This window comes from Phyllobates terribilis, unplaced genomic scaffold (assembly GCF_046119375.1).
Source record: "Phyllobates terribilis strain yellow unplaced genomic scaffold, ASM4611937v1 Scaffold_5__5_contigs__length_657084704, whole genome shotgun sequence".
Taxonomy (NCBI): Eukaryota; Metazoa; Chordata; class Amphibia; order Anura; family Dendrobatidae; genus Phyllobates; species Phyllobates terribilis.
In genome coordinates this window covers 97,494,137-97,514,883 of record NW_027362765.1, presented here as the reverse complement: position 1 = coordinate 97,514,883, position 20,747 = coordinate 97,494,137, and the positions used below count along the sequence as shown (strand labels likewise).

At 41.9% G+C, this 20,747-nt stretch overlaps 1 protein-coding gene across 5 annotated transcripts in view; it reads left to right on the top strand.

The window, feature by feature from the left end:
* Positions 1–20,747, top strand: part of BAIAP2 (BAR/IMD domain containing adaptor protein 2) — a 130,333-nt gene that overhangs the window by 78,597 nt on the left and 30,989 nt on the right. For all 5 annotated transcript variants that reach the window (XR_012321988.1, XM_073682594.1, XM_073682595.1 and 2 more), the window contains exons 4-6: positions 7,710–7,771; positions 11,341–11,412; positions 13,360–13,497. Coding sequence is in view for 4 of the 5 variants with exons in the window: in XM_073682594.1 (XP_073538695.1) it covers positions 7,710–7,771; positions 11,341–11,412; positions 13,360–13,497 (272 nt within the window). In the remaining variant the exon portion in view is untranslated. The remainder of the gene's footprint in view (positions 1–7,709; positions 7,772–11,340; positions 11,413–13,359; positions 13,498–20,747) is intronic.

Genomic DNA, 20,747 nt, shown 5'->3' with positions numbered 1-20,747 from the left:
GCAGAGAAATGTCACAATGCCACCATAGTCCCCCTGTCCCTGGTGAGACTCCTGGATCTGCTCCCATATGTAGCTGGTTTCCTGTTGTGCAGGTGTGACCGGTTTTATCACCAGAGGATTTGGCCACAAACCTCTGCATATTTAATTTGCGGTATGGTGCCCGGCCTTGGTCTTGTTAATGTGATGCCCTAAATAACTCTGCTCCCTATAGATTTCTTGCATTCTGAGAAATTATGTTCTGTGACACAGGAGATATTCCCGGGGGAACCTCCGCAATACATTGCTGGTGTTTGCAGCACGGCAAGAGACTGTATCTTATTTTTAATGTACCGCAATGAATCTCAAGTGCAATAATTTCCATGCGGACCTAAATATCTCAAAAATAGAAGTCCCCAAGTCAAGTTCTTTTCCACAGGTATTTTTTAGGGCTGGGTGGTGGTGGTATTTATCAATGACCATTGGCATGTAACCACCACTATAAATCACATGTATGAATAGTTTGACAGCTTCATTGCGAAATGTTTGAGGGTGAGAAGCCGCAACCTTTTTTATAAAAAGTTTCTCCCACCAGCTGTGCGAGGTCAGCCATTGAATATCATTGGCCAATATAGAAACTTCAAAGAAATGCTGAGCCATAGTGGTATCCTGACTACAGGCAAGCAATGTTTTAATGAGAAAAGCAAACATACTTTAGTAAGTTCAGATTGAAAAATGTGTATTTCAGACAGTAATTATACCTACCATAATGCTGCCTCCTATGTACAAGAATATAACTACTATAAGGCTGTGTGCCCACGTAGCGTTTTACAAGCGTTTTTGATGCGGAATTTCCGCAGCGGAAACGCTTGTAAAACGCTTGGTAACCCGCACCCCATGATCCCCAATGGGTTTCCGCAACTTCTATGCACATGCTGCGGATTTTTCCGCAGCGTTTATGCCGCGTTCAAAAATCCGCAGCATGTCATTTAATTTTGCGTTTCCGCAAGCGGAATTGCCTTTGTTCAATGCATAAAAAACGCAAGGCAATTCCGCATGTGGAAAACGCGTGATAAACGCGCGAAAAAAGCGCGATAAACGCGTGCGGAATTCCGCATGCGTTTTTCCGGGAGAGGACTTGCATTTATGCAGCAGAAATTTTCTGCTTCATAAATGCAACGTGGGCACATAGCCTTATACTGCTCCTATGTACAAGAATATAACTACTATAATAGTGCCCCCTATGTAGAAGAATATAACTACTATAATACTGCCCCTATGTACAAGAATATAACTATAATACTGCCCTCCATGTACAAGAATATAACTACTATAATACTGCTCCTATGTACAAGAATATTACTACTATAATACTGCCCTCCATGTACAAGAATATAACTACTATAATACTGCCCGCTATGTACAAGAATATAACTACTATAATACTGCCCCTATGTACAAGAATATAACTACTATAATACTGCTCCATATGTACAAGAATATAACTACTATAATACTGCTCCTATGTACAAGAATATAACTACTATAATACTGCCCGCTATGTACAAGAATATAACTACTATAATACTGCCCCTATGTACAAGAATATAACTACTATAATACTGCTCCATATGTACAAGAATATAACTACTATAATACTGCCCCTATGTACAAGAATATAACTACTATAATACTGCCCCATATGTACAAGAATATAACTACTATAATACTGTTCCCTATGTGCAAGAATATAACTACTATAATACTGTTCCCTATGTACAAGAATATATCTATTATACTGCCCTATATATAAGAGCGGAAAACACATAGAGAACAAAGAACGATATAAGGGGCCACTGGATTTGAGAATTTATATCAAAGTTTATTAACAATAAATAGTCACACAATAGGGGTAAGTGCAAGTACAATAGGATAGACTAAAAAAGCCATAAAAACAACCCACTCCACATGGCAGTCATCATACTAAGCCCCATATTATATATACTTCCGTCATAAATTTAAGACATAGAAAAGCAGAGAAGATGCCACCATGGGGAACATAAGTGACAACTCTATGCCAGATACACAAAGTAATCTGTCTTAGTGCCCTTATCTCATATAGAGGGTGAAAGAAATGCTCATAAACAGTAACAAATACATTATCCCCAGAGCATTACCCATATACATACCAGGGTAAATCGACCCAGGTCACGGAATAATCCGGGGGCAACCAGGAAATAAGGAGCCCAATAGGAGAGCGCACACGTGGAGTGGGATGCCCCTATATATGAGTATAACGCCTATACCACTGCTTCAAAACGTTTTATCCTTTGCTCCTTTTCACATGCTCCAGTGGGTTTCTAATAGTATGGATAGAGTATACGGCACTCCTGGTTGTAAGATGTGGTGCCCAAGTAGTGTTCTAACCCGTAGATAATACAATAGCAAAGCTCGGCATTCAAAAAGTTGCAGTGAAAGGAAAACAAATTTCTATTTGACAATCCTTATTGTTAACATTTCGGTCCTCTGTGCTGAGAGCGCCATTACCTAGTGACGTGCATTTCAACACCACGTGTTGCTATACGCAGTCAGCATATCCATAACTCTAGAGGCAATCAGTCCTGATGAAGGTCCATATGTAGGACAGAAACGTTAACAACAATAAGGATTGCCAAATAGGAAATTGCAGTGAAAGAAAACATTTTTAAGTGCCAAGTTCTTCTATTGTATCACCAGTGGGTTTCTAACACGTATGCTTTTCTTTTCTCATCATTTTTGGCCCATCCATTGACCTGTTTGAAATAAGCGTATAACAAGATCTCCCGTCTTTACAAAGCAACTTTTTATGGGTTCTACATGTCAAGCAATAGTTTAGAATTCACAAATTGCTTTTTCATCACTGTGCTTTTAATCTGGGACATTGTTTGTTCTTGACCTGAGGTGTCCCCTATCCCCCCCACCCCCACCCTGCCAGTACAATTGTTTGTGATACATAGTTGATTGGTTTGTAAAGTTCTACTATCGGTGGTCACCACTTAACTTTGGTATTGCACCTACTAGACCCCTTACTATAAAATGGGAAGATCCATTATAGGATTATTGGCCTCTAAGCTCAGTTATTTTCAGCCTCTGTAAGGTTTGCCCTGCAGTGCCCCGGTGATCAGGAGGATGCAGGTTTTCATATATCCGGCATTATATTTGTACTCGTGGTCTATATTGGTTGTTGAACCTTTTTGCACGGAGGGTTAATGCATCGGGTAGATGACTACGGCATGGATAACTCCTATGTTCAGTTCTCATCTTCATCATATCACTTGATGAATTTGCTCATAGCCTCCAAAAATACTGTATAAATGGGAGTAATTTGTTATTTAATCCTTTGATTTATGGTAAACCCTCGGCATTACCATGATGCACAATGTTTTGACTTGCAAAAAAAAGCGGCGTTGTGCAAAAAGGTTTCTCCAAAGATTCCTAATTTGTAAATCCACTGGAGAATTGCTTAAAGGGATTGTCCGACTATTAAATATATAGAATAGGATATCCGTGTCAGATTGGTGGGTATCTGACACCCGGCACCCCAACAGATCAGCTGTTGCCGCAGCCACTGGAAGTATAGTCTGTACTGGAGCCATACTTCTAGTGGTCGGCTATCCGCTGCGTGATGGTGGTGCTGAACAATCTGATATTAATGAACTACTAAGGATGTCTTCAATGTCTGAATGCAACCGAGGTCAGTTATCTACAGAAACGATTGTTGAGCACAGACTGGAGACTTGCTATACGAAATGTAGAATTGGGGCTCGCAGATCCTTTTTAGGAGTTGTTGGTTTGATTCATCCTTCATAATTATAGAATCTCCATCCTTTTGTTATTGCATGTTGGGACTGCCAAAAGAAATCATCTGTATCCCTACAGAATCAGACATTTGTCAGCTCGGCTGGGCTCATCATTGTTGCTTTACCCTTCGTTTCTATTTTTTTCATACAGGGAACAATCATACCAATCCCAGTATGGCTGGTGTCGAAGTTTTTATTTTAGCCATTTCATGAATCTCTGGTGGAGAAAGTGATAGAAGTGCATGGATCCACCCGATTTTCATGACTACAACCATTGCAGCCAGACAGGTCTGTGACTGTTGGTGAATCTAAACCAATACGAGAATTAATTCACCCATTGTGTTCGATGGGCTGACAGTGGCGAGCTAGCCGGGACAACTACCCTTAATATGAATATGGGGTATTGATCATCGGTACAAGGCTGCAGCCAGTGGCGTAACTAGAGTCCGATGGGCCCTGGTGTAAGATTTGGAACGCCCCTTCCCAGCTTGAGATATATATTCTATTTTATCCCCCCCCATTCTGGTATATATATGTCCCTTATCCTGGGCCTCATCCTGGTATATATGTCCCCCATTCTGCCGCTGTTCTTTAATGCATAGAAAGAAAAAAAACATTATACTCACCCCCCATCTGCTCCCCCGTAGCACGGAGTCCCCTTCTGAAGCCGGCAGCTGACTTCAGTGTGCAAGCGACAGGAGCACCTAATATCACTGGCATGCGTCCCCAGTCACATGCACGCCAATGTTAACTGCTGTCCTCTGATCGGCCGGCAGTGTGTATTGCCACGCACTGACCTGACGGGTCTGTGCTCCGCAATGCACTTCAACTGAATGCTCTCGAGAATTACCCATTGCAGCTGGCACAAGGCACTGAAGCCTAATGAGGACATGATCTTCAAAAGTGGGCCTGAATATATATATTTTTTTAATAAATCCACCACACAGTTTGAGATATGGACTGTAGTTAGTGCTAATTTTTATGATTTTTACCAAGGGAATGTTGCTCACAGGCTAATAATGCAGAGCAGTAACACAATTTGGATATACAGATCCATTTAACACTTTATAGGGGAATACCCCGAACAAGAATCAAAACCTTAAATGTACTCTCATATTTAGTAAGATTAATATATACATGACAGTCAATTCATTAGAAAAGTAGAATTCTTTATTAAACACAGCAACCAGAAATACATTAAAAAAGTAGTGCCCCTATAAAAACCCTTAAAAACCTTAAAGGACAGTGTGGTACATAGCAGGAATATTAACCACAATATTGATGTGCTTTACAACCATGTATATATATCTACCATCAGTCACCATTTCATAAGGGTATATAATCCATTATTGTGCATAGCATACAACTTATCTCTAAATAATTTACACAAAATAGCCCTTTTTATCATGCGCCAGAAAAACAGTCACTTAGGTAATACAATTGGCACATCATATCCACAATATATACAGACCATATGCCCTATTTTCCAGTACTACACTGTCCAGTACCCCTACGCACCTTTTGCGTGTTGCTTCGACGGGAGGATAAATATACATGGTTGTAAAACATATCAATATTGTGGTTAATATTCCTGCTATGTACCACACTGTCCTTTAAGGTTTTAAAGGGTTTTTATAGGGACACTACTTTTTTAATGTATTTCTGGTTGCTGTGTTTAATAAAGAATTCTACTTTTCTAATGAATTGACTGTCATATATATATATATTTATATTATATTATATTATATTATATTCCTCTTACTAAGCATGGGAGTACATATAAGGTTTTAATAATGCAGAGCAGCCTAAAGACACACCCCAGAGGATCCTGTGAGCCACGCCCCATTGGTAAAGATCATACAAATTGGCAGTCAATAAAAACCCTGATATGTTTTGATGTATATAGAGAATTATCGATCTCATGACTGTCCAAAAGTAAAAAAAAGAACAAAAAAAAAAAGCTCTGGTGAGTGGTGGGAATAAAATAAGAGCAAAAACTGGCCACTTTTGAATTGATGGTAGGTCCTCTTTAAAGTGACACTCTCCCTTGAGTATTTCAGAATTTTACGATCCCATAAGGCTATGTGCACACATTATTTGCAGCAGATTTTTCAGCATGCTTAAAAACGTGCGTTTTTACATGCTTTTTTTTCCCCCAGTCATTTTATTGAGTCCTTTTATTGGGTAAAAAGCGCTGATAGTATTGACATGCTTGATATGACTTAAAGAAAACGCTTAGATGGTTCAATCTGCAAGGGGAAAAATGAGCATGTGCAAGAGATTTCGGAAATCTCATTCACTTTGCTGTTATTGTAATTGCAGCGGTTTTTATTTTTTTTTGGGTGGCAAAAATTCTTAAAAAAAAAAAAAAAAAATCTCTAATTGTTAACAAGCGCTTCTATCCTAAAGTCTTGGACTGTAGTACCCTCCTGTCTGTGTCTCTGGACACATGCATTCCTGCTTGATACTTGTCCTATAACTTTAGGCTAGACCCTAATCAAATACCCGTATGTGAGTTTTTTTATAACTTGTAAAGTGGTGTCTTTTTCTCTGCAATAGTAGAGAGCTTACCTCGTTATTAGTCTTACCATTACTATAGGGGCAATTCTGCTGTCAGCTGAGTAATATAAATGAATTGTTAGGCAGAAAATTGTTAAATGGACTGAACTCTGCCGTTAATGAGCACCGATCGACGGTAGAAAAGTCAATCACAAGCCAACGAATACTAATGGGGACAGTGATCGTGAATACGCACATTCTGTCCTCATAGAGTGCCGTGTTATCGGCAGCACATCCCCTGTTATAGCGCGTTTAGATGGGTGAGAATTGGTGATCGATCTGCCTTCAGAGCAGCCCTTGTATTCATGCTGACTATCACCTGAAGACCAGGCGAAACACTCATTCGTCAGGTGATTGGCTCGCTTGTATCTGGCATACAAATCGTAGTTTTCGGCAGCACGTCGCCCCGAGTAATCCGGAGATGTGCTGCTGATGACGTGATGCAGTATTAGGACAGAACTGTCGTATTAACTTGTTGGCCTGTGCAAACAATCGTCGATCTGTTTGTGTATAATTGATCGGCGCTTGTTAACTGGCCGATATTCGTCTAAATGCACCTATACATGGGGTAATGTGCTGCTGAGGATGATTGTTATTTTTGATTGGATTCGCTTATTTTGGCATAAATATATTCAAATCAACCAATGAACGAGCCCTTTGTTCACTTGTAGGGTGATCGTTGGCATGTTTTTACATGGGCCTTTAATCTGGAATGAGCGCCCTATGACACTCGTTCACCTCTGAGTCATGGTTTTTATATTTTTCCTAGCTGAAAACCCTCCACAATCTCAGTTTCCTTGTAAGATCGATTAATAATGTTTTTTTCCGTCTGTGTCATAAGTAACCGGCTGTGTAGAGCGTTAGTAGATTTGTGCAGGAGGAACCTCCCCGGTGTTGCGCCTCTGCCGATTCCGCTCTCCGCAAGGAAGAACGTGACAAGGGAATTCTAGTTTTTGATGCTCACGTTGGTCTTTTGTTCCCTTTTTATCGCATTGCCTGTTCAGAAGAGGCAGCATGTAGGTATCTGAAGCTTCCTGCTCCTCATCTGCATGCTTTGAAACGTAGCATCTTGCTTAGAAATAACTTCAGTAACACTTCTCATTCTACCCGAATACCACATCAGAAAAAAAAATGACCTCCCTCCTCCAGTCCAGAATTAACCAAGGCCTGACCACTCATCCCCACCATCCCCCTTTGGTTAATTTACTAGACTCCTCATTCCTCTTTACTGCATGAACATGGCAGACTGTCACGAACCAGCCACTAATCCCTCTTCTTTTTCCATGTTCTCCCTGTGTTGTTTTTTTCCCCATCAATGACCGCTTGTGGAATCAGGGGACGTCCTTTTCCAGATGGCAGAGGTTCACCGGCAGATCCAGAATCAGTTAGAAGAAATGGTAAGTGATCATTTTATTTACTGATGTACAGCTTATTTTGGATTCTCTTTTGGGTGGCTTTTTTATGGTACGTTGACTGCAGGAGGCACAGATTTAGGGCCATTCTGATCAACAGAAGTATGATCCTCATTTAAGAGGGTTGTTCCATCTCTGCAAGATATTTAATGAAACCGAAATTTCCCTATGGTTAGGCTTTTACAGGCTTTGTTCCCCTCACATTTGATGTGGTCATAAATAAATAAACATTCTCATTGAACTGTCAGAATGAGCTCACTGCTAGATTCTCAGTTAACTCGTTTTGCAGCCAGCAGTAGACAGTGCAACACAGAGGCTAAAGAAGGCAAATGATGCAACACTTTTAACGTCTCCTTTTTAACAACTTCCTTTTTTTTTTTTTGCACAAAAAAAAAAAAAAAAAAAAAAAGCATTTTGCCCAAAAAATACATGCATTTAACTAATAAAGGTGTTGTCCACCTGTTTTTTTTTGTTTGGTCTTTTTAAAAAAGAAAAAAAAAAACGCGCATGATTTTAGAGATAATCCGGGTCCACAAACTTCTACTATTAAAACGGATGGGCTGTCACTGGCCCCCAATGCGGAAGTGACTGGAGTCTTATTACCCCTTTACTACACCTAGAAAAAGGCTAGTGGGTGTTGGAACTTTAAATATTATACATGGTTTATATTAATAATAATCTGATTTGTTCTGGGTTATTTACAGGAGTTGTATTTGTGGCATTTTTTTTTTTGCCACAATTTTTGGAATAATGTGAAATTTTGTTTTGCTTCAGTTTTGAAGAATGGATGCAAAAAATGCCACAAAAATACATCTTTGTAGGAGTTTAGTACAGTATTTTTTTTTCTACTCACAAGCACCACCTTTTGGTTTTACGAATATTGTAAACTGTCAGCAGGCACACCCATGTCTACTTAAGAGCAACTTTAATGCTGGTGCACAATCAGCTTCTTCCACATCGGGTTGCTGTACAGTACGTGGTGTAAAGACTACATTACCCAGAAGGCAAAGCAAGTTCTGTGTAGCTGTTGAGCCACCAGAGATTTTCGCTCTGAAGCTTGCTGAATTGGGATTGACCTTGCAGTCTAGAACGCAGAATCTTCTACAAAATCAGTCTGCGTTCAGACTGCTACGATATGGCTGCCTCATAGTTTGTACGATGCCCACAATACCGAGTCATCCATTGTTTCTACTTAACCATAATTTGGACGTATTAAAACGGGATTTCGGCTCATGTCAGCCATTAGTTTCATCCAATTGTACAGACTGATTCTCATTCTGACTTTTAAAGAGAATCTGTCAGCAGGTTTTCGCTATATAACCTGAGAGCAGCATGATGGGGAGGAGAACGGATTCCTGTGATGTCGCTTGCTGCAGGTTCAATATAATTAGTGTTTTATTACCAGGAGATTATCACTGCAGGACTAGGTTTCACATGTCAGATAGTCAGGCTAATTTGTGTAACCCCGCCCCCACCACTGATTGGTAGCCTGCTGCCAATCAGTGGTGTGGGCGGGGTTATACACAGCTTGACATTCATAGGATTGCTCCATCTACTGCTCATCAAAACTGGAGCAAGCAGCCCAATAAGTGATACGTCGCTGGAATCGGGATCTCTGCCCCTACATCATGCTGCTCTGATTATATAACAAAAAAAAAAACCTACTGACCAATTCCCTTTAAGAAAGAGACCCCCTTCAATGATGAGCCAAGAAGCTAGTACCAACCACTGTCCTCCCTTCTTGACGTCTTCTACTAAGGTGGGTGACGAGCACAGGAGAAATCACTGGTTGCAATTGCGCTTAAAGATTTATAGTTATCACAACCTTGAAATTCATATATTCATTGCACCCACCATTAAAGGACCCCTTGTCCTGTGCCGGGCGTACAGCAGGTTTGGGTTGCCCACGACTAGATCTCTGCTGTATCCAGAGCCTCTCAATAAGTCATGTCAGTTTAGTGTAGACTCTGGGATCTCTGCCCTCCCTCATTTTCCACCTGCCTATCTCTGTGCCTGCTCTCATCCATATGTGCATCCATCTGTTCCTCACATGCATCCGTCACACTTCTGCTTTATCCTTCCGGGCAGACCTGTCACTGCGTCTTATTGCTCTCTTACACTCTAGTGCCAGAATCTCCTCCGGCGGAGAACCTGCATGTCACCGGTTGGCAAGCTCAGTCACCCATCTCATATAGCTGTAATAACCTGCAAAACATACACCAACGAGCCAGAAAGTAACAGGTCATATATACATAAAACAATTTCAGAAGACATTGCAGTTTCTTACTTGAGGCACAAGAATGAGAATGTCTTTGACTTCAAATACACGTTCACTAATTTAAAGGGGTTGTCCAGGACTAGAAAAACGGCGCCTCCATGTCTACAGCTTGTGTATAGTACTGCAGCGCAGCACCAGTTCACTTTAATAAAGTTGAACTGAAATACCAGTCATAATCTGTAGGGGCGGTGCTGTTCTTGTAATCCCTTTTTTAAAGGAGTTGTCCAGTTAAGAAAAAAAATATTTTTACGATCTGAACAGAGGTCTCTATTTTCCCATTTGATGGCCAAAATGGATGTAGACCCTCCATGCTGTCACTGAAAAGTGCCCCTCAGCGTTCCATGGCTCCATAGCACTGGAAAGACTTACCACTGCTGATGCCCTCAGGGATGCAGGAGGACTGAAATGCTGCTCTTTATCATGGAGGGGCACCAGGGAGACCATAGATGACCATACAGTCACTTTTTAGTGCCAGGGTGGAAGGCCACTTTGTGTAAAAATGTCATTATGACAGGTTCCCCTTAAACTGTTTTGTGTCGTTTGGTGTACAAATTCAGAGTAATAGGTAAGTGGGGGTCTCTGTGTCTAGACCCTCATCCATTAGAGAAGTGTGTTCTGACTCTAAATGGTAAGCCTTTTAATTTAATTAGGCAGCATGTAATGCTTTATTTCCCCTGTGGGAGAGCTGTGGGGAATCAAACCTCTGCAGCTAGACTGCTCCACTGATCGCAGCTGATCACTGATGGATCGAAGTAGCACAATGTCCTATTCATAAAAAGGTTATCGGCTTTTAACCATTTTTTCAACATTTAGGGAATGGAAAATATTTCAGGTAACGGAGCCTTTCACCCTGTGTAACCAATGACATGAGTGCGATGTGGGGTGGTCTCATTCTTTATAGTCTCTCCATCAAGCTTCATTTGACTGGTTGCTCAGAATGAAATGTCTGATAGATGCCGGTGTCACCTGGGACACTCCTCTATCTGGAGCTGCTGATCCAATAGATGAGACCATATGGCAAGGCATGATGCCCTATTAGGTGGTGGTTGTCCACTATCTCGGTCACGCCTTAGCTTAAAATATTGTATTTCAGGTCAGTGACACTAGATGGTCCACCTAAAATGGATGAGCGCAGACAAAATTTACCAAATGTGTATGGGTGCCTTGATGGCACTTTTTCTAGAGGTTTGCAGTAGGGAGGGCTACATATATGGTTTTCCTATAGTTTCTTTTCCAGTCAGGTTACTGATATGTAAAAACCTTGTTCTTTTTCCAGCTGAAATCTTTTCACAATGAGCTACTCACACAACTTGAACAGAAGGTGGAATTGGATGCCCGGTACCTAAATGTAAGTGCTCCAGATTCTCCAATTCTGCAGATTTTACATGTAAAAGATTTTCTCATCAGGTTTTCACCCTTTGCCTGATGATGTGGTCTCTGCGCCTGGGCTTGGCCGGGGGACGCAGCGCTCTCTGCGCCTGGGCTTGGCCGGGGGACGCAGCGCTCTCTGCGCCTGGGCTTGGCCGGGGGACGCAGCGCTCTCTGCGCCTGGGCTTGGCCGGGGGACGCAGCGCTCTCTGCGCCTGGGCTTGGCCGGGGGACGCAGCGCTCTCTGCGCCTGGGCTTGGCCGGGGGACGCAGCGCTCTCTGCGCCTGGGCTTGGCCGGGGGACGCAGCGCTCTCTGCGCCTGGGCTTGGCCGGGGGACGCAGCGCTCTCTGCGCTTGGGCTTGGCCGGGGGACGGAGCGCTCTCTGCGCTTGGGCTTGGCCGGGGGACGGAGCGCTCTCTGCGCCTGGGCTTGGCCGATGGACGGAGCGCTCTCTGCGCCTGGGCTTGGCCGATGGACGGAGCGCTCTCTGCGCCTGGGCTTGGCCGATGGACGGAGCGCTCTCTGCGCCTGGGCTTGGCCGATGGACGGAGCGCTCTCTGCGCCTGGGCTTGGCCGATGGACGGAGCGCTCTCTGCGCCTGGGCTTGGCCGATGGACGGAGCGCTCTCTGCGCCTGGGCTTGGCCGATGGACGGAGCGCTCTCTGCGCCTGGGCTTGGCCGATGGACGGAGCGCTCTCTGCGCCTGGGCTTGGCCGATGGACGGAGCGCTCTCTGCGCCTGGGCTTGGCCGATGGACGGAGCGCTCTCTGCGCCTGGGCTTGGCCGATGGACGGAGCGCTCTCTGCGCCTGGGCTTGGCCGGGGGACGGAGCGCTCTCTGCGCCTGGGCTAGGCCGGGGGACGGAGCGCTCTCTGCGCCTGGGCTTGGCCGGGGGACGGAGCGCTCTCTGCGCCTGGGCTAGGCCGGGGGACGGAGCGGTCACGATTTCAGGGTTGATTAAAATGTATTCCATTCCACAACGGTCTTAAAAGGGTTGCATGCGATTAGTATAAAGTCTACTATTTTTCCCTTTCAGAAATGGCACCCTTATTTTTGGTGTATATGATATTCACATGGATGAGTGAGCCATGCACTAGAGTGGCGTTATTTTGGAAAGATATATACAACCCTTTAAAGCTGACTACACGCCTCTTGTACCCGACTTTTCTTTAGAAAGGCAACACATTTTTTTCCGGTCTTTCGAGAAACCTGATTTGTATATGCCGTATTGTTTGCCTTTGGATACAACAAGCTCTATAATTATAATTTCGGGTTTTACATGCAAATTCTTGTGACAAAGGGAACGGTCAGTGTCTTGTCCAAGGACAAATGAAAATAAACAAGACATATCGATGACCCATTGTCCCTGAAGCCCGGTCTAGTGTAATTACTGTATGTCATGATTAAAATGTGCTGGCTGTTCAGTCATAGCTGAGACCTCTGTAAAATCACTGACCCTTAAGAGATTTTCCATTTTCTTTAAATGTCTGTGGTGGCCGAAGTGCAAGATCATTAACAATGCTGAATTGAAGGTTGAAAAATCAGTATTGGATTTACTGTCTCGTTCCTGGTAGATCTCTTTTGCAAGTTATACTGGGCAATCCTCTAAATTGCAATTCCATAGTGGCCTGGTTTATGGAGTGTGCCGTTGAGTTTCCCTCCTATGTCATCAGGATTAGAAAAAAATGGTTGCTTTCTTTCAACTTCTGCACCACAATTTGAAGTAAATGGGGCTGTGCCGCAATACTACAAAGAAGCTGAGCTGCAATACCGGATATAGCCTATGGTCAGGTGTGGCACTGTTACTGCAAGACAGCAGCCATATTTTTCTAATACTGGATTACCTGTCTCCTAATATCTTAAATCGTTCTAATTGAAGTGTTAAAGATGAATGCCAATCGTTGAACTTTCTTTATTCCATTAAGGCTGCTCTGAAAAAATATCAAGTGGAGCAGAAAAACAAAGGGGATGCCTTGGAAAAATGTCAAGGGGAGCTGAAGAAACTGAGGAAAAAAAGCCAGGGCAGCAAGAACCCTCAGAAATATTCAGACAAAGAAATGCAGGTGAGGTTTTCGTATGCAGAATAGACAGTTGGGAGAATCCTTTCTAAGCTCCCTGGGTAATAGGATTTTTCACCCACCCAAGAATACTTGGGGAGTTTGGTTGGCATTTAGTATTACTTTACGTCTCTTTAAAACAAATCGTTATTTCATCAGGACAGAATACTAAAGAAATAGAAATAAAGGAATACTAAAAAGATAGAAAAAAAAATCCTTCATTTCTTTCTGGACAGCAGTCTGGTTTTACAAAGCAGCGTCTAGTCTGCTGTGAAGCAACTTTATTTTAGCTTGTCCTCTCTAATGCAAGTATGTTGTAAATAAGGTGTTTTTTTATTTTGTTTTTCTTTTATTCGTTTCATCAGGCGGCGATCTAGTGGAAGTTCAGCAGTGTAAAAATAACCATACGATGCTGGGAGATTGCTGTGCATGATACTTAATATTAGTAGAAGACCCATGCATGGTAATTTTTGGGCAAAACTCGATTTCCCAGGATCGGTGTGCGTAGGAGCGTGAAATTTGAAGGAACATTTTAAATTTATCAGCTATTTTTGAAAAGTTGTTTTACAAGTGAACATGCACGTCGAGTACAGTACTGCGCACATAAGTGGAACAAACTGCACCATTCAATTTATTTCTTATGCGTAATCGAATTTGTCTCACAGATTTTAGTATATGATGTCTCCTCCCTTTGCTGCAATTAGTTGTTTCACACTCTTGGTCTTAGACCCACACTTTGATCCACTTGCACAATACATTCCTATTTGATGTTTCCTAGCCTTCAGGTTTTATGTGCTTCAAATCCGGTGAGCTTCCAGGCCACTCCAATAATGAAAGATTGTGTAGTGCCAAAAACGTCTTGGTGTACATGGAATTATGGCACAGTGGCAGGTCTGGCTGGTACTTGGCCTTTTTTCACTGTTCTTTATGCCTTCAATGTAAACATCTTCAGACCCAGTTCACTTAGTTTGTGAAGAGGCTGTTTGTGCATGTTAACTGCAATGACATACTGTACATTGCATGTCCCAATTAACTTGCACAGTACTGAAATGTAATACTAATACTGAGCTCACACTTGCTTCAGAGGCCCTCTATCTTAACTCTGAACTGAAACTAAGCTTCCTAAGTATTCATGAGTGAAAACCCAAGGATAGCGGTTTCCCAACTATTTCTGAAAAGTTATTGGCAAATAGATTTGTAATACACCCAGCCCTTGGATATTCACCCAAGAAAGCTTACATAGTTTAGGTATAAGGAGACAGAAAATGTAACTCCAACAGTAGTGTGAACCTAGCCTAAGTTTTGACTAGGCTACCCAAGCATCTTGGGGTACAAAACAAAGAACTGGGTGTAGTACAAATCTTGCAATAACTTTTCATATGTATTTGCTATATACCCATCCTTGCATCTTCACCCATGAAGCTTAGGTGGCCCAAATTCAATTTTTTTTGTTAAAATAGCCATTTAAATGGAAACCACATTAAACCCACTATAGCCATTGAGTCCATTTAGTCACCATAGTCATTTAGGGACTGATCTGTTTCTTTGAGGAGTTCCATCTTCAGTTCCCTTACAAGAACAGCCATTTATATAGATAAAATTATGTAATTTACAGCACATTATGGATGAAGACTCAAGGATTGGGTATATTGCAAATATCTATGGAAAGTTATTATCCGTTTTGTACTACACCCAGTCCTTGATTTTTCACCCAAAAATGCTTTGGTAGCTTAGCTAGAACTTAAGCTACGTTCACACTACTGTTTTGTGTTCAATTTTCTGTTCTTTCATAACTAAACTCCCTAAGCTTTCTTTGGTGAAAATCCAAGGACTAGGTATATTGCAAATCTATTTGACAACTTTTCAAAAATATTTGCAATACAGTTATCCTTGGGTTTTCACCCATGAATACTTAGGAAGTTTAGTTTGAAATTAGCAATAAGTTACTTTGGCGATTAACTTTTGTTTGAAAACTAGGTAAACCTGCCATATATTTTTCTGAATACAGTGCCAGTTTACTATTGCATGAGAAAAATATTCGTTGTTAGATTGTATCTGTGATATGTATAGACCGCCCAAGTTATATGGATAATCTTGTCATGTGTGTAAATTTCACGTCCACAATGAGCAATTCCATTATTATGGGAGTATGTTCCTCTAGTGGTGTTTACATACGGTACAGCTATACCAAGTTTCGGAAGGGGGTACGATTACAGCACAGAACGGAATAAATTTTTATAGTCCCTTTTTATATAAGGGCAACAAGGTGAGCACATTTACAGATATACACAAGTATATTTTCAAAGGGGAGAAGTCAGACGGACTCATTGTCACGGCAGAGAGCTTTCTGATTGACTGACTGATGCCTTCACAAAAAAGCAGGCATGAGCCATCAGTCAACGTGTTTGCCCAGGATGCCCACACAATGTGATGTATATATAATGTGCACGTACATTACATTCTGTGAGCTGATGTAGGCACTACTGCTGGATTAAAAAAAAAAAAAAGAAAAACCAACATTAATTGGATTGATAACTGGTTAAATAGAATATAGAGAATCTCTATAAACTGACCTTTCTTAAATGGGACACTTTTTTTTTTATGGGGGAGGGGGAGTTGAGAAGGAGGTTCACTTTTTTTTTGTCTTTGTTTTATGAATTTATTCATGACTTCCGATGTTTACAAATTTATTGACAAAAGCTATAGTAGAAAATATGGACCTGATTGTTTCCAGTCTTCTCTGTGGTTTTAACAGGTAGTGAAGACTAAAATGCACTCACCCCCAGTGTGGAGTACATTGGTACTTCAAACACTGTGCACCATTGTATTGGAAAAATATCCAACTATTCCAAATAAAAAGCTGAGCGACTTTGTTAAAATATTGCATTACTTATATTGAATTGCTGATTAAGAGTTGTAACCTGTTTGGTTCGTGTAGATGCAGATTAATATTCTGCAGACTTAAGAACTGAAATATCAAAGTACCTTTTGATGGTACAGTATTTGTACACCATATACTCTGACAATTTTATTTTTGGAATTGTAGTTTATACACTAAACCTTGCAAAGTAAACTACTATATAAAAAAAACCTCCCCCTCTCCTTGCATTATAAGTGTGTGTGTGTGTGTGTGTGTGTGTATATATATATATATATATATATATATATATATATATATATATATATATATATATATATATATATATATATATATATATATATATATATATATATATATATATATATATATATATATATATATATATATAATATGATGTAACTCAGGATCAGTACAGGATAAGTAATGTAATGTATGTACACAGTGACTGCACCAGCAGAATAGTGAGTGCAGCTCTGGAGTATAATACAGGATGTAACTCAGGATCAGTACAGGATAAGTAATGTAATGTATGTACATAGTGACTGCACCAGCAGAATAGTGAGTGCAGCTTTGGAGTATAATACAGGATGTAACTCGGGATCAGTACAGGAATAGTAATGTAATGTATGTACACAGTGACTGCACCAGCAGAACAGTGAGTGCAGCTCTGGAGTATAATACAGGATGTAACTCAGGATCAGTACAGGATAAGTAATGTAATGTATGTACACAGTGACTGCACCAGCAGAATAGTGAGTGCAGCTCTGGAGTATAATACAGGAGGTAGCTCAGGATCAGTACAGGATAAGTAATGTAATGTATGTACACAGTGACTGCACCAGCAGGATAGTGAGTGCAGCTCTGGAGTATAATACAGGATGTAACTCAGGATCAGTGCAGGATAAGTAATGTATGTACACAGTGACTGCACCAGCAGAATAGTGAGTGCAGCTCTGGGGTATAATACAGGATGTAACTCAGGATCAGTACAGGATAAGTAATGTAATATATGTACACAGTGACTGCACCAGCAGAATAGTGAGTGCAGCTCTGGAGTATAATACAGGATGTAACTCAGGATGAGTACAGGATCAGTAATGTAATGTATGTACACAGTGACTGCACCAGCAGAATAGTGAGTGCAGCTCTGGAGTATAATACAGGATGTAACTCAGGATGAGTACAGGATAAGTAATGTAATGTATGTACACAGTGACTACACCAGCAGAATAGTGAGTGCAGCTCTGGAGTATAATACAGGATGTAACTCAGGATCAGTACAGGATAAGTAATGTAATGTATATACACAGTGACTGCACCAGCAGAATAGTGAGTGCAGCTCTGGAGTATAATACAGGATGTAACTCAGGATGAGTACAGGATAAGTAATGTAATGTATGTACACAGTGTCTGCACCAGCAGAATAGTGAGTGCAGCTCTGGAGTATAATACAGGATGTAACTCAGGATGAGTACAGGATAAGTAATGTAATGTATGTACACAGTGTCTGCACCAGCAGAATAGTGAGTGCAGCTCTGGAGTATAATACAGGATGTAACTCAGGATGAGTACAGGATAAGTAATGTAATGTATGTACACAGTGACTCCACCAGCAGAATAGTGAGTGCAGCTCTGGAGTATAATACAGGATGTAACTCAGGATCAGTACAGGATTAATAATGTTTGTTACCCAACTTTTTATGCACAATTTTCAGTTTTGAAAATAATTTTTGAAGGGTTGTGCAAAAGTAGAAAAGTAGAAAAAACAAAACAAAAAAAACACACACAGGTTGTTTGGCATATTGTGGCTCCAACCTATTCACTTAATTTAAGCTGAGTTGTAATACCAGGCACAACCCATGGGCAGGATGTGGTTCTGTTTCTGCAATGAAGCGGGCATGTTTTTCTAGACCTGGACAACTTCTCTGAGTAAGGCCGAATTCAGACTTCCATATATCGCGATCAGAGACTGGGTGCTGGTCTTCTGACCTAAACTCTACAGCCTCATACAGTATATGCCTAAAGCTGTCCGGAAAGGGGACCCAAGGGCTGGTCTGTTCTCGGACCGTCGTATAGAGTGAGGTGAGAAAATGATCAATTTAAGTTGTATTTTTTTAAGAATTTTATCCCAGTCCTGAGCAAGGATGAAACTCTCTTCTTTCTCCTGGGAGAGGCAGTGCTCGTTATCTTCCCCATGAAGAGCATTCTTTGGATTTACTTTTCTGTTATCTATCACACATTACTACTAGGTGTCTATTCTGTCTCAACAAAGCTCCTTACTGATTTGCCAACCAAAACGGCTTATAGGTACTTAGCCTTAAATGTCCTGCATTCTCCATATCTTGTATGGACCACCTCGGGGCCTGTACTCCCATGTTATATCTTACGGCGTGTCTGTGAATAATATATGACTGGCATCCAGGGAGATAATAAGCAGGTGATTGTCGCCGGCTTATCATCCATATTTCAACATTGCTCTCTAGTTTGTGTCTACTAAATACACCCCTCACCCGACCTTACTGAGAAACCTTCATCCCAGTAGACCCCTGGGACCTCCCTTTATAATCTACTTTTTTACCATATGTGATTCAGTTTCTTGAAGTTTATATTTTTTTATCGGCTCTGAATGCACTGACCTCCATGATTTTCACTGCAGCTCTGCTCACGCAGATTGGTTTCTGGCTGATCAAACAAAGAACAGATTCAATTTGGCCCAGACTTCGGGTATTGTAATTACACTGCAGTCCTCTAATGATACCTTTCAGCTAAACATGGCGGTGGTTTTGTGGCACTGTGCGTGTGTTAAAGGGAAATCATAACAATTTGTGTATAGCTTAGAAATTTCATATTGACAATATGTGACTGCTGATCTTCAAGCTACGTCACTTTCAATTGCCATAGATGTGAAGATGTCTTGGTGTCAGATAAAGCCCATCGCTCACCTTGTACCTTCTTCTTTGTTGTCACACGTCCGCCCCCAAATTTCTGCACTCTGTAAAAATCCCGAAAGTTTGCTCTTTTCTTAGCCCGTCATGGTGCGAGGTGGAGCGAGCTGACAGCCTATTAGGACATCACTTTGCAGCCTCATTATTCCTTAAATACTGTAATTCCCAGTGATCTTGATCTGTCTGGCAGATTCCATAAGAATTGATTTCAGGGGTTAGATACAGCTTTGTTTTAAGATTCTTAGCTCTGCGGGTAATTCTTCTGCCTGTCTTCCTCCTACGAACGAGGTGGGAACCGTCTGCAGTTACAGCCTGGGTTGCATTTATTAGTTTGGGCTCCTAATAGCCATGAACTTTGAAACAGAGTTTGCTCTCGTTTTGTGGTGTTTTTGATTTTTATATTTTGTTAATTTTTTTCTTTTTTTTGAATATTACAATTTTTGCACTTATCAGTTTGATCTCCTAGTTGCATTAACTTTTTTTTTCTTCCTATACTGCTATTTTGGAATCAACCAGCGTGGTTTCGTTACTACATTAGAGGATTTCCGGTTTCTGGAATTCCCTATCCTCTGTTTCAGTTTATTTTAACAAACTGTGCTTTACTCACCCTCCCTAGGTCCAGTTCTGAGTCTCTGCCGCTGCTCCCAGTGCCTGTTATTGTGTGCAGCGCTGATGTCATTCGACAGCACTGCAACCAATATCTGAGCTTAGTGTGTGACTCACACGCATCCTCTGTAAGACCTACCCTGGGAGATGGGGGACTCGGGTCGGGTCCTTTGATGTAGAGATGGGGTGCAGCCGTGTCCCGGACCAGACCCGTGCCCAGGGTCGTCACACTGGAATAAAAAAAAGATGGTACGGGCTTATCCGGGTTGAGTGGCTGATCTCGACTACGCCACCTGTGGCACCTGGTGAAGGCCACCAGCACCGCTGCAGTCCGCTGAGGCATGGTGTTATAGCAGCCGTAGTTGTTACTACTCCCCACAGGCGGAGCAAGGCCTCAGGGCAGAGAGACAGGATGACTGGGGTAGTAGTCTAGGAGGTCTGGTGCTGCGTAGCGCGGTGTGATGCAGAATAAAGAGTCCGGAGGCCATAGGGGTGAACTTCCAAGGCTTTACTCACGAAAGAGATGGCAGTAGGAAGGCGACTCCCTGCTCCTCGCGGAGTTCTGCGGTCACCAGAGACGAGGGTCCGACAACCTCCGAGTAAGTCCAGCGTTCAATCAGGACCCCGCACCAGAGTGTTCCTAGACTTCAGACCGGGTACTTTCCTGTCTGTGTGTGTGTGTGTGTGTGTGTGTGTGTGTGTGTGTGTGTGTGTGTAGATAGGCCGGGTCTCCCTCTGAACTCCTCAGAAAAAGGGTACGGGTGGCAGCTCCGCTCCTTCCGTTACCCGGTGGGATCCTCAGGGTCTACCGGGCTTTCCCGACC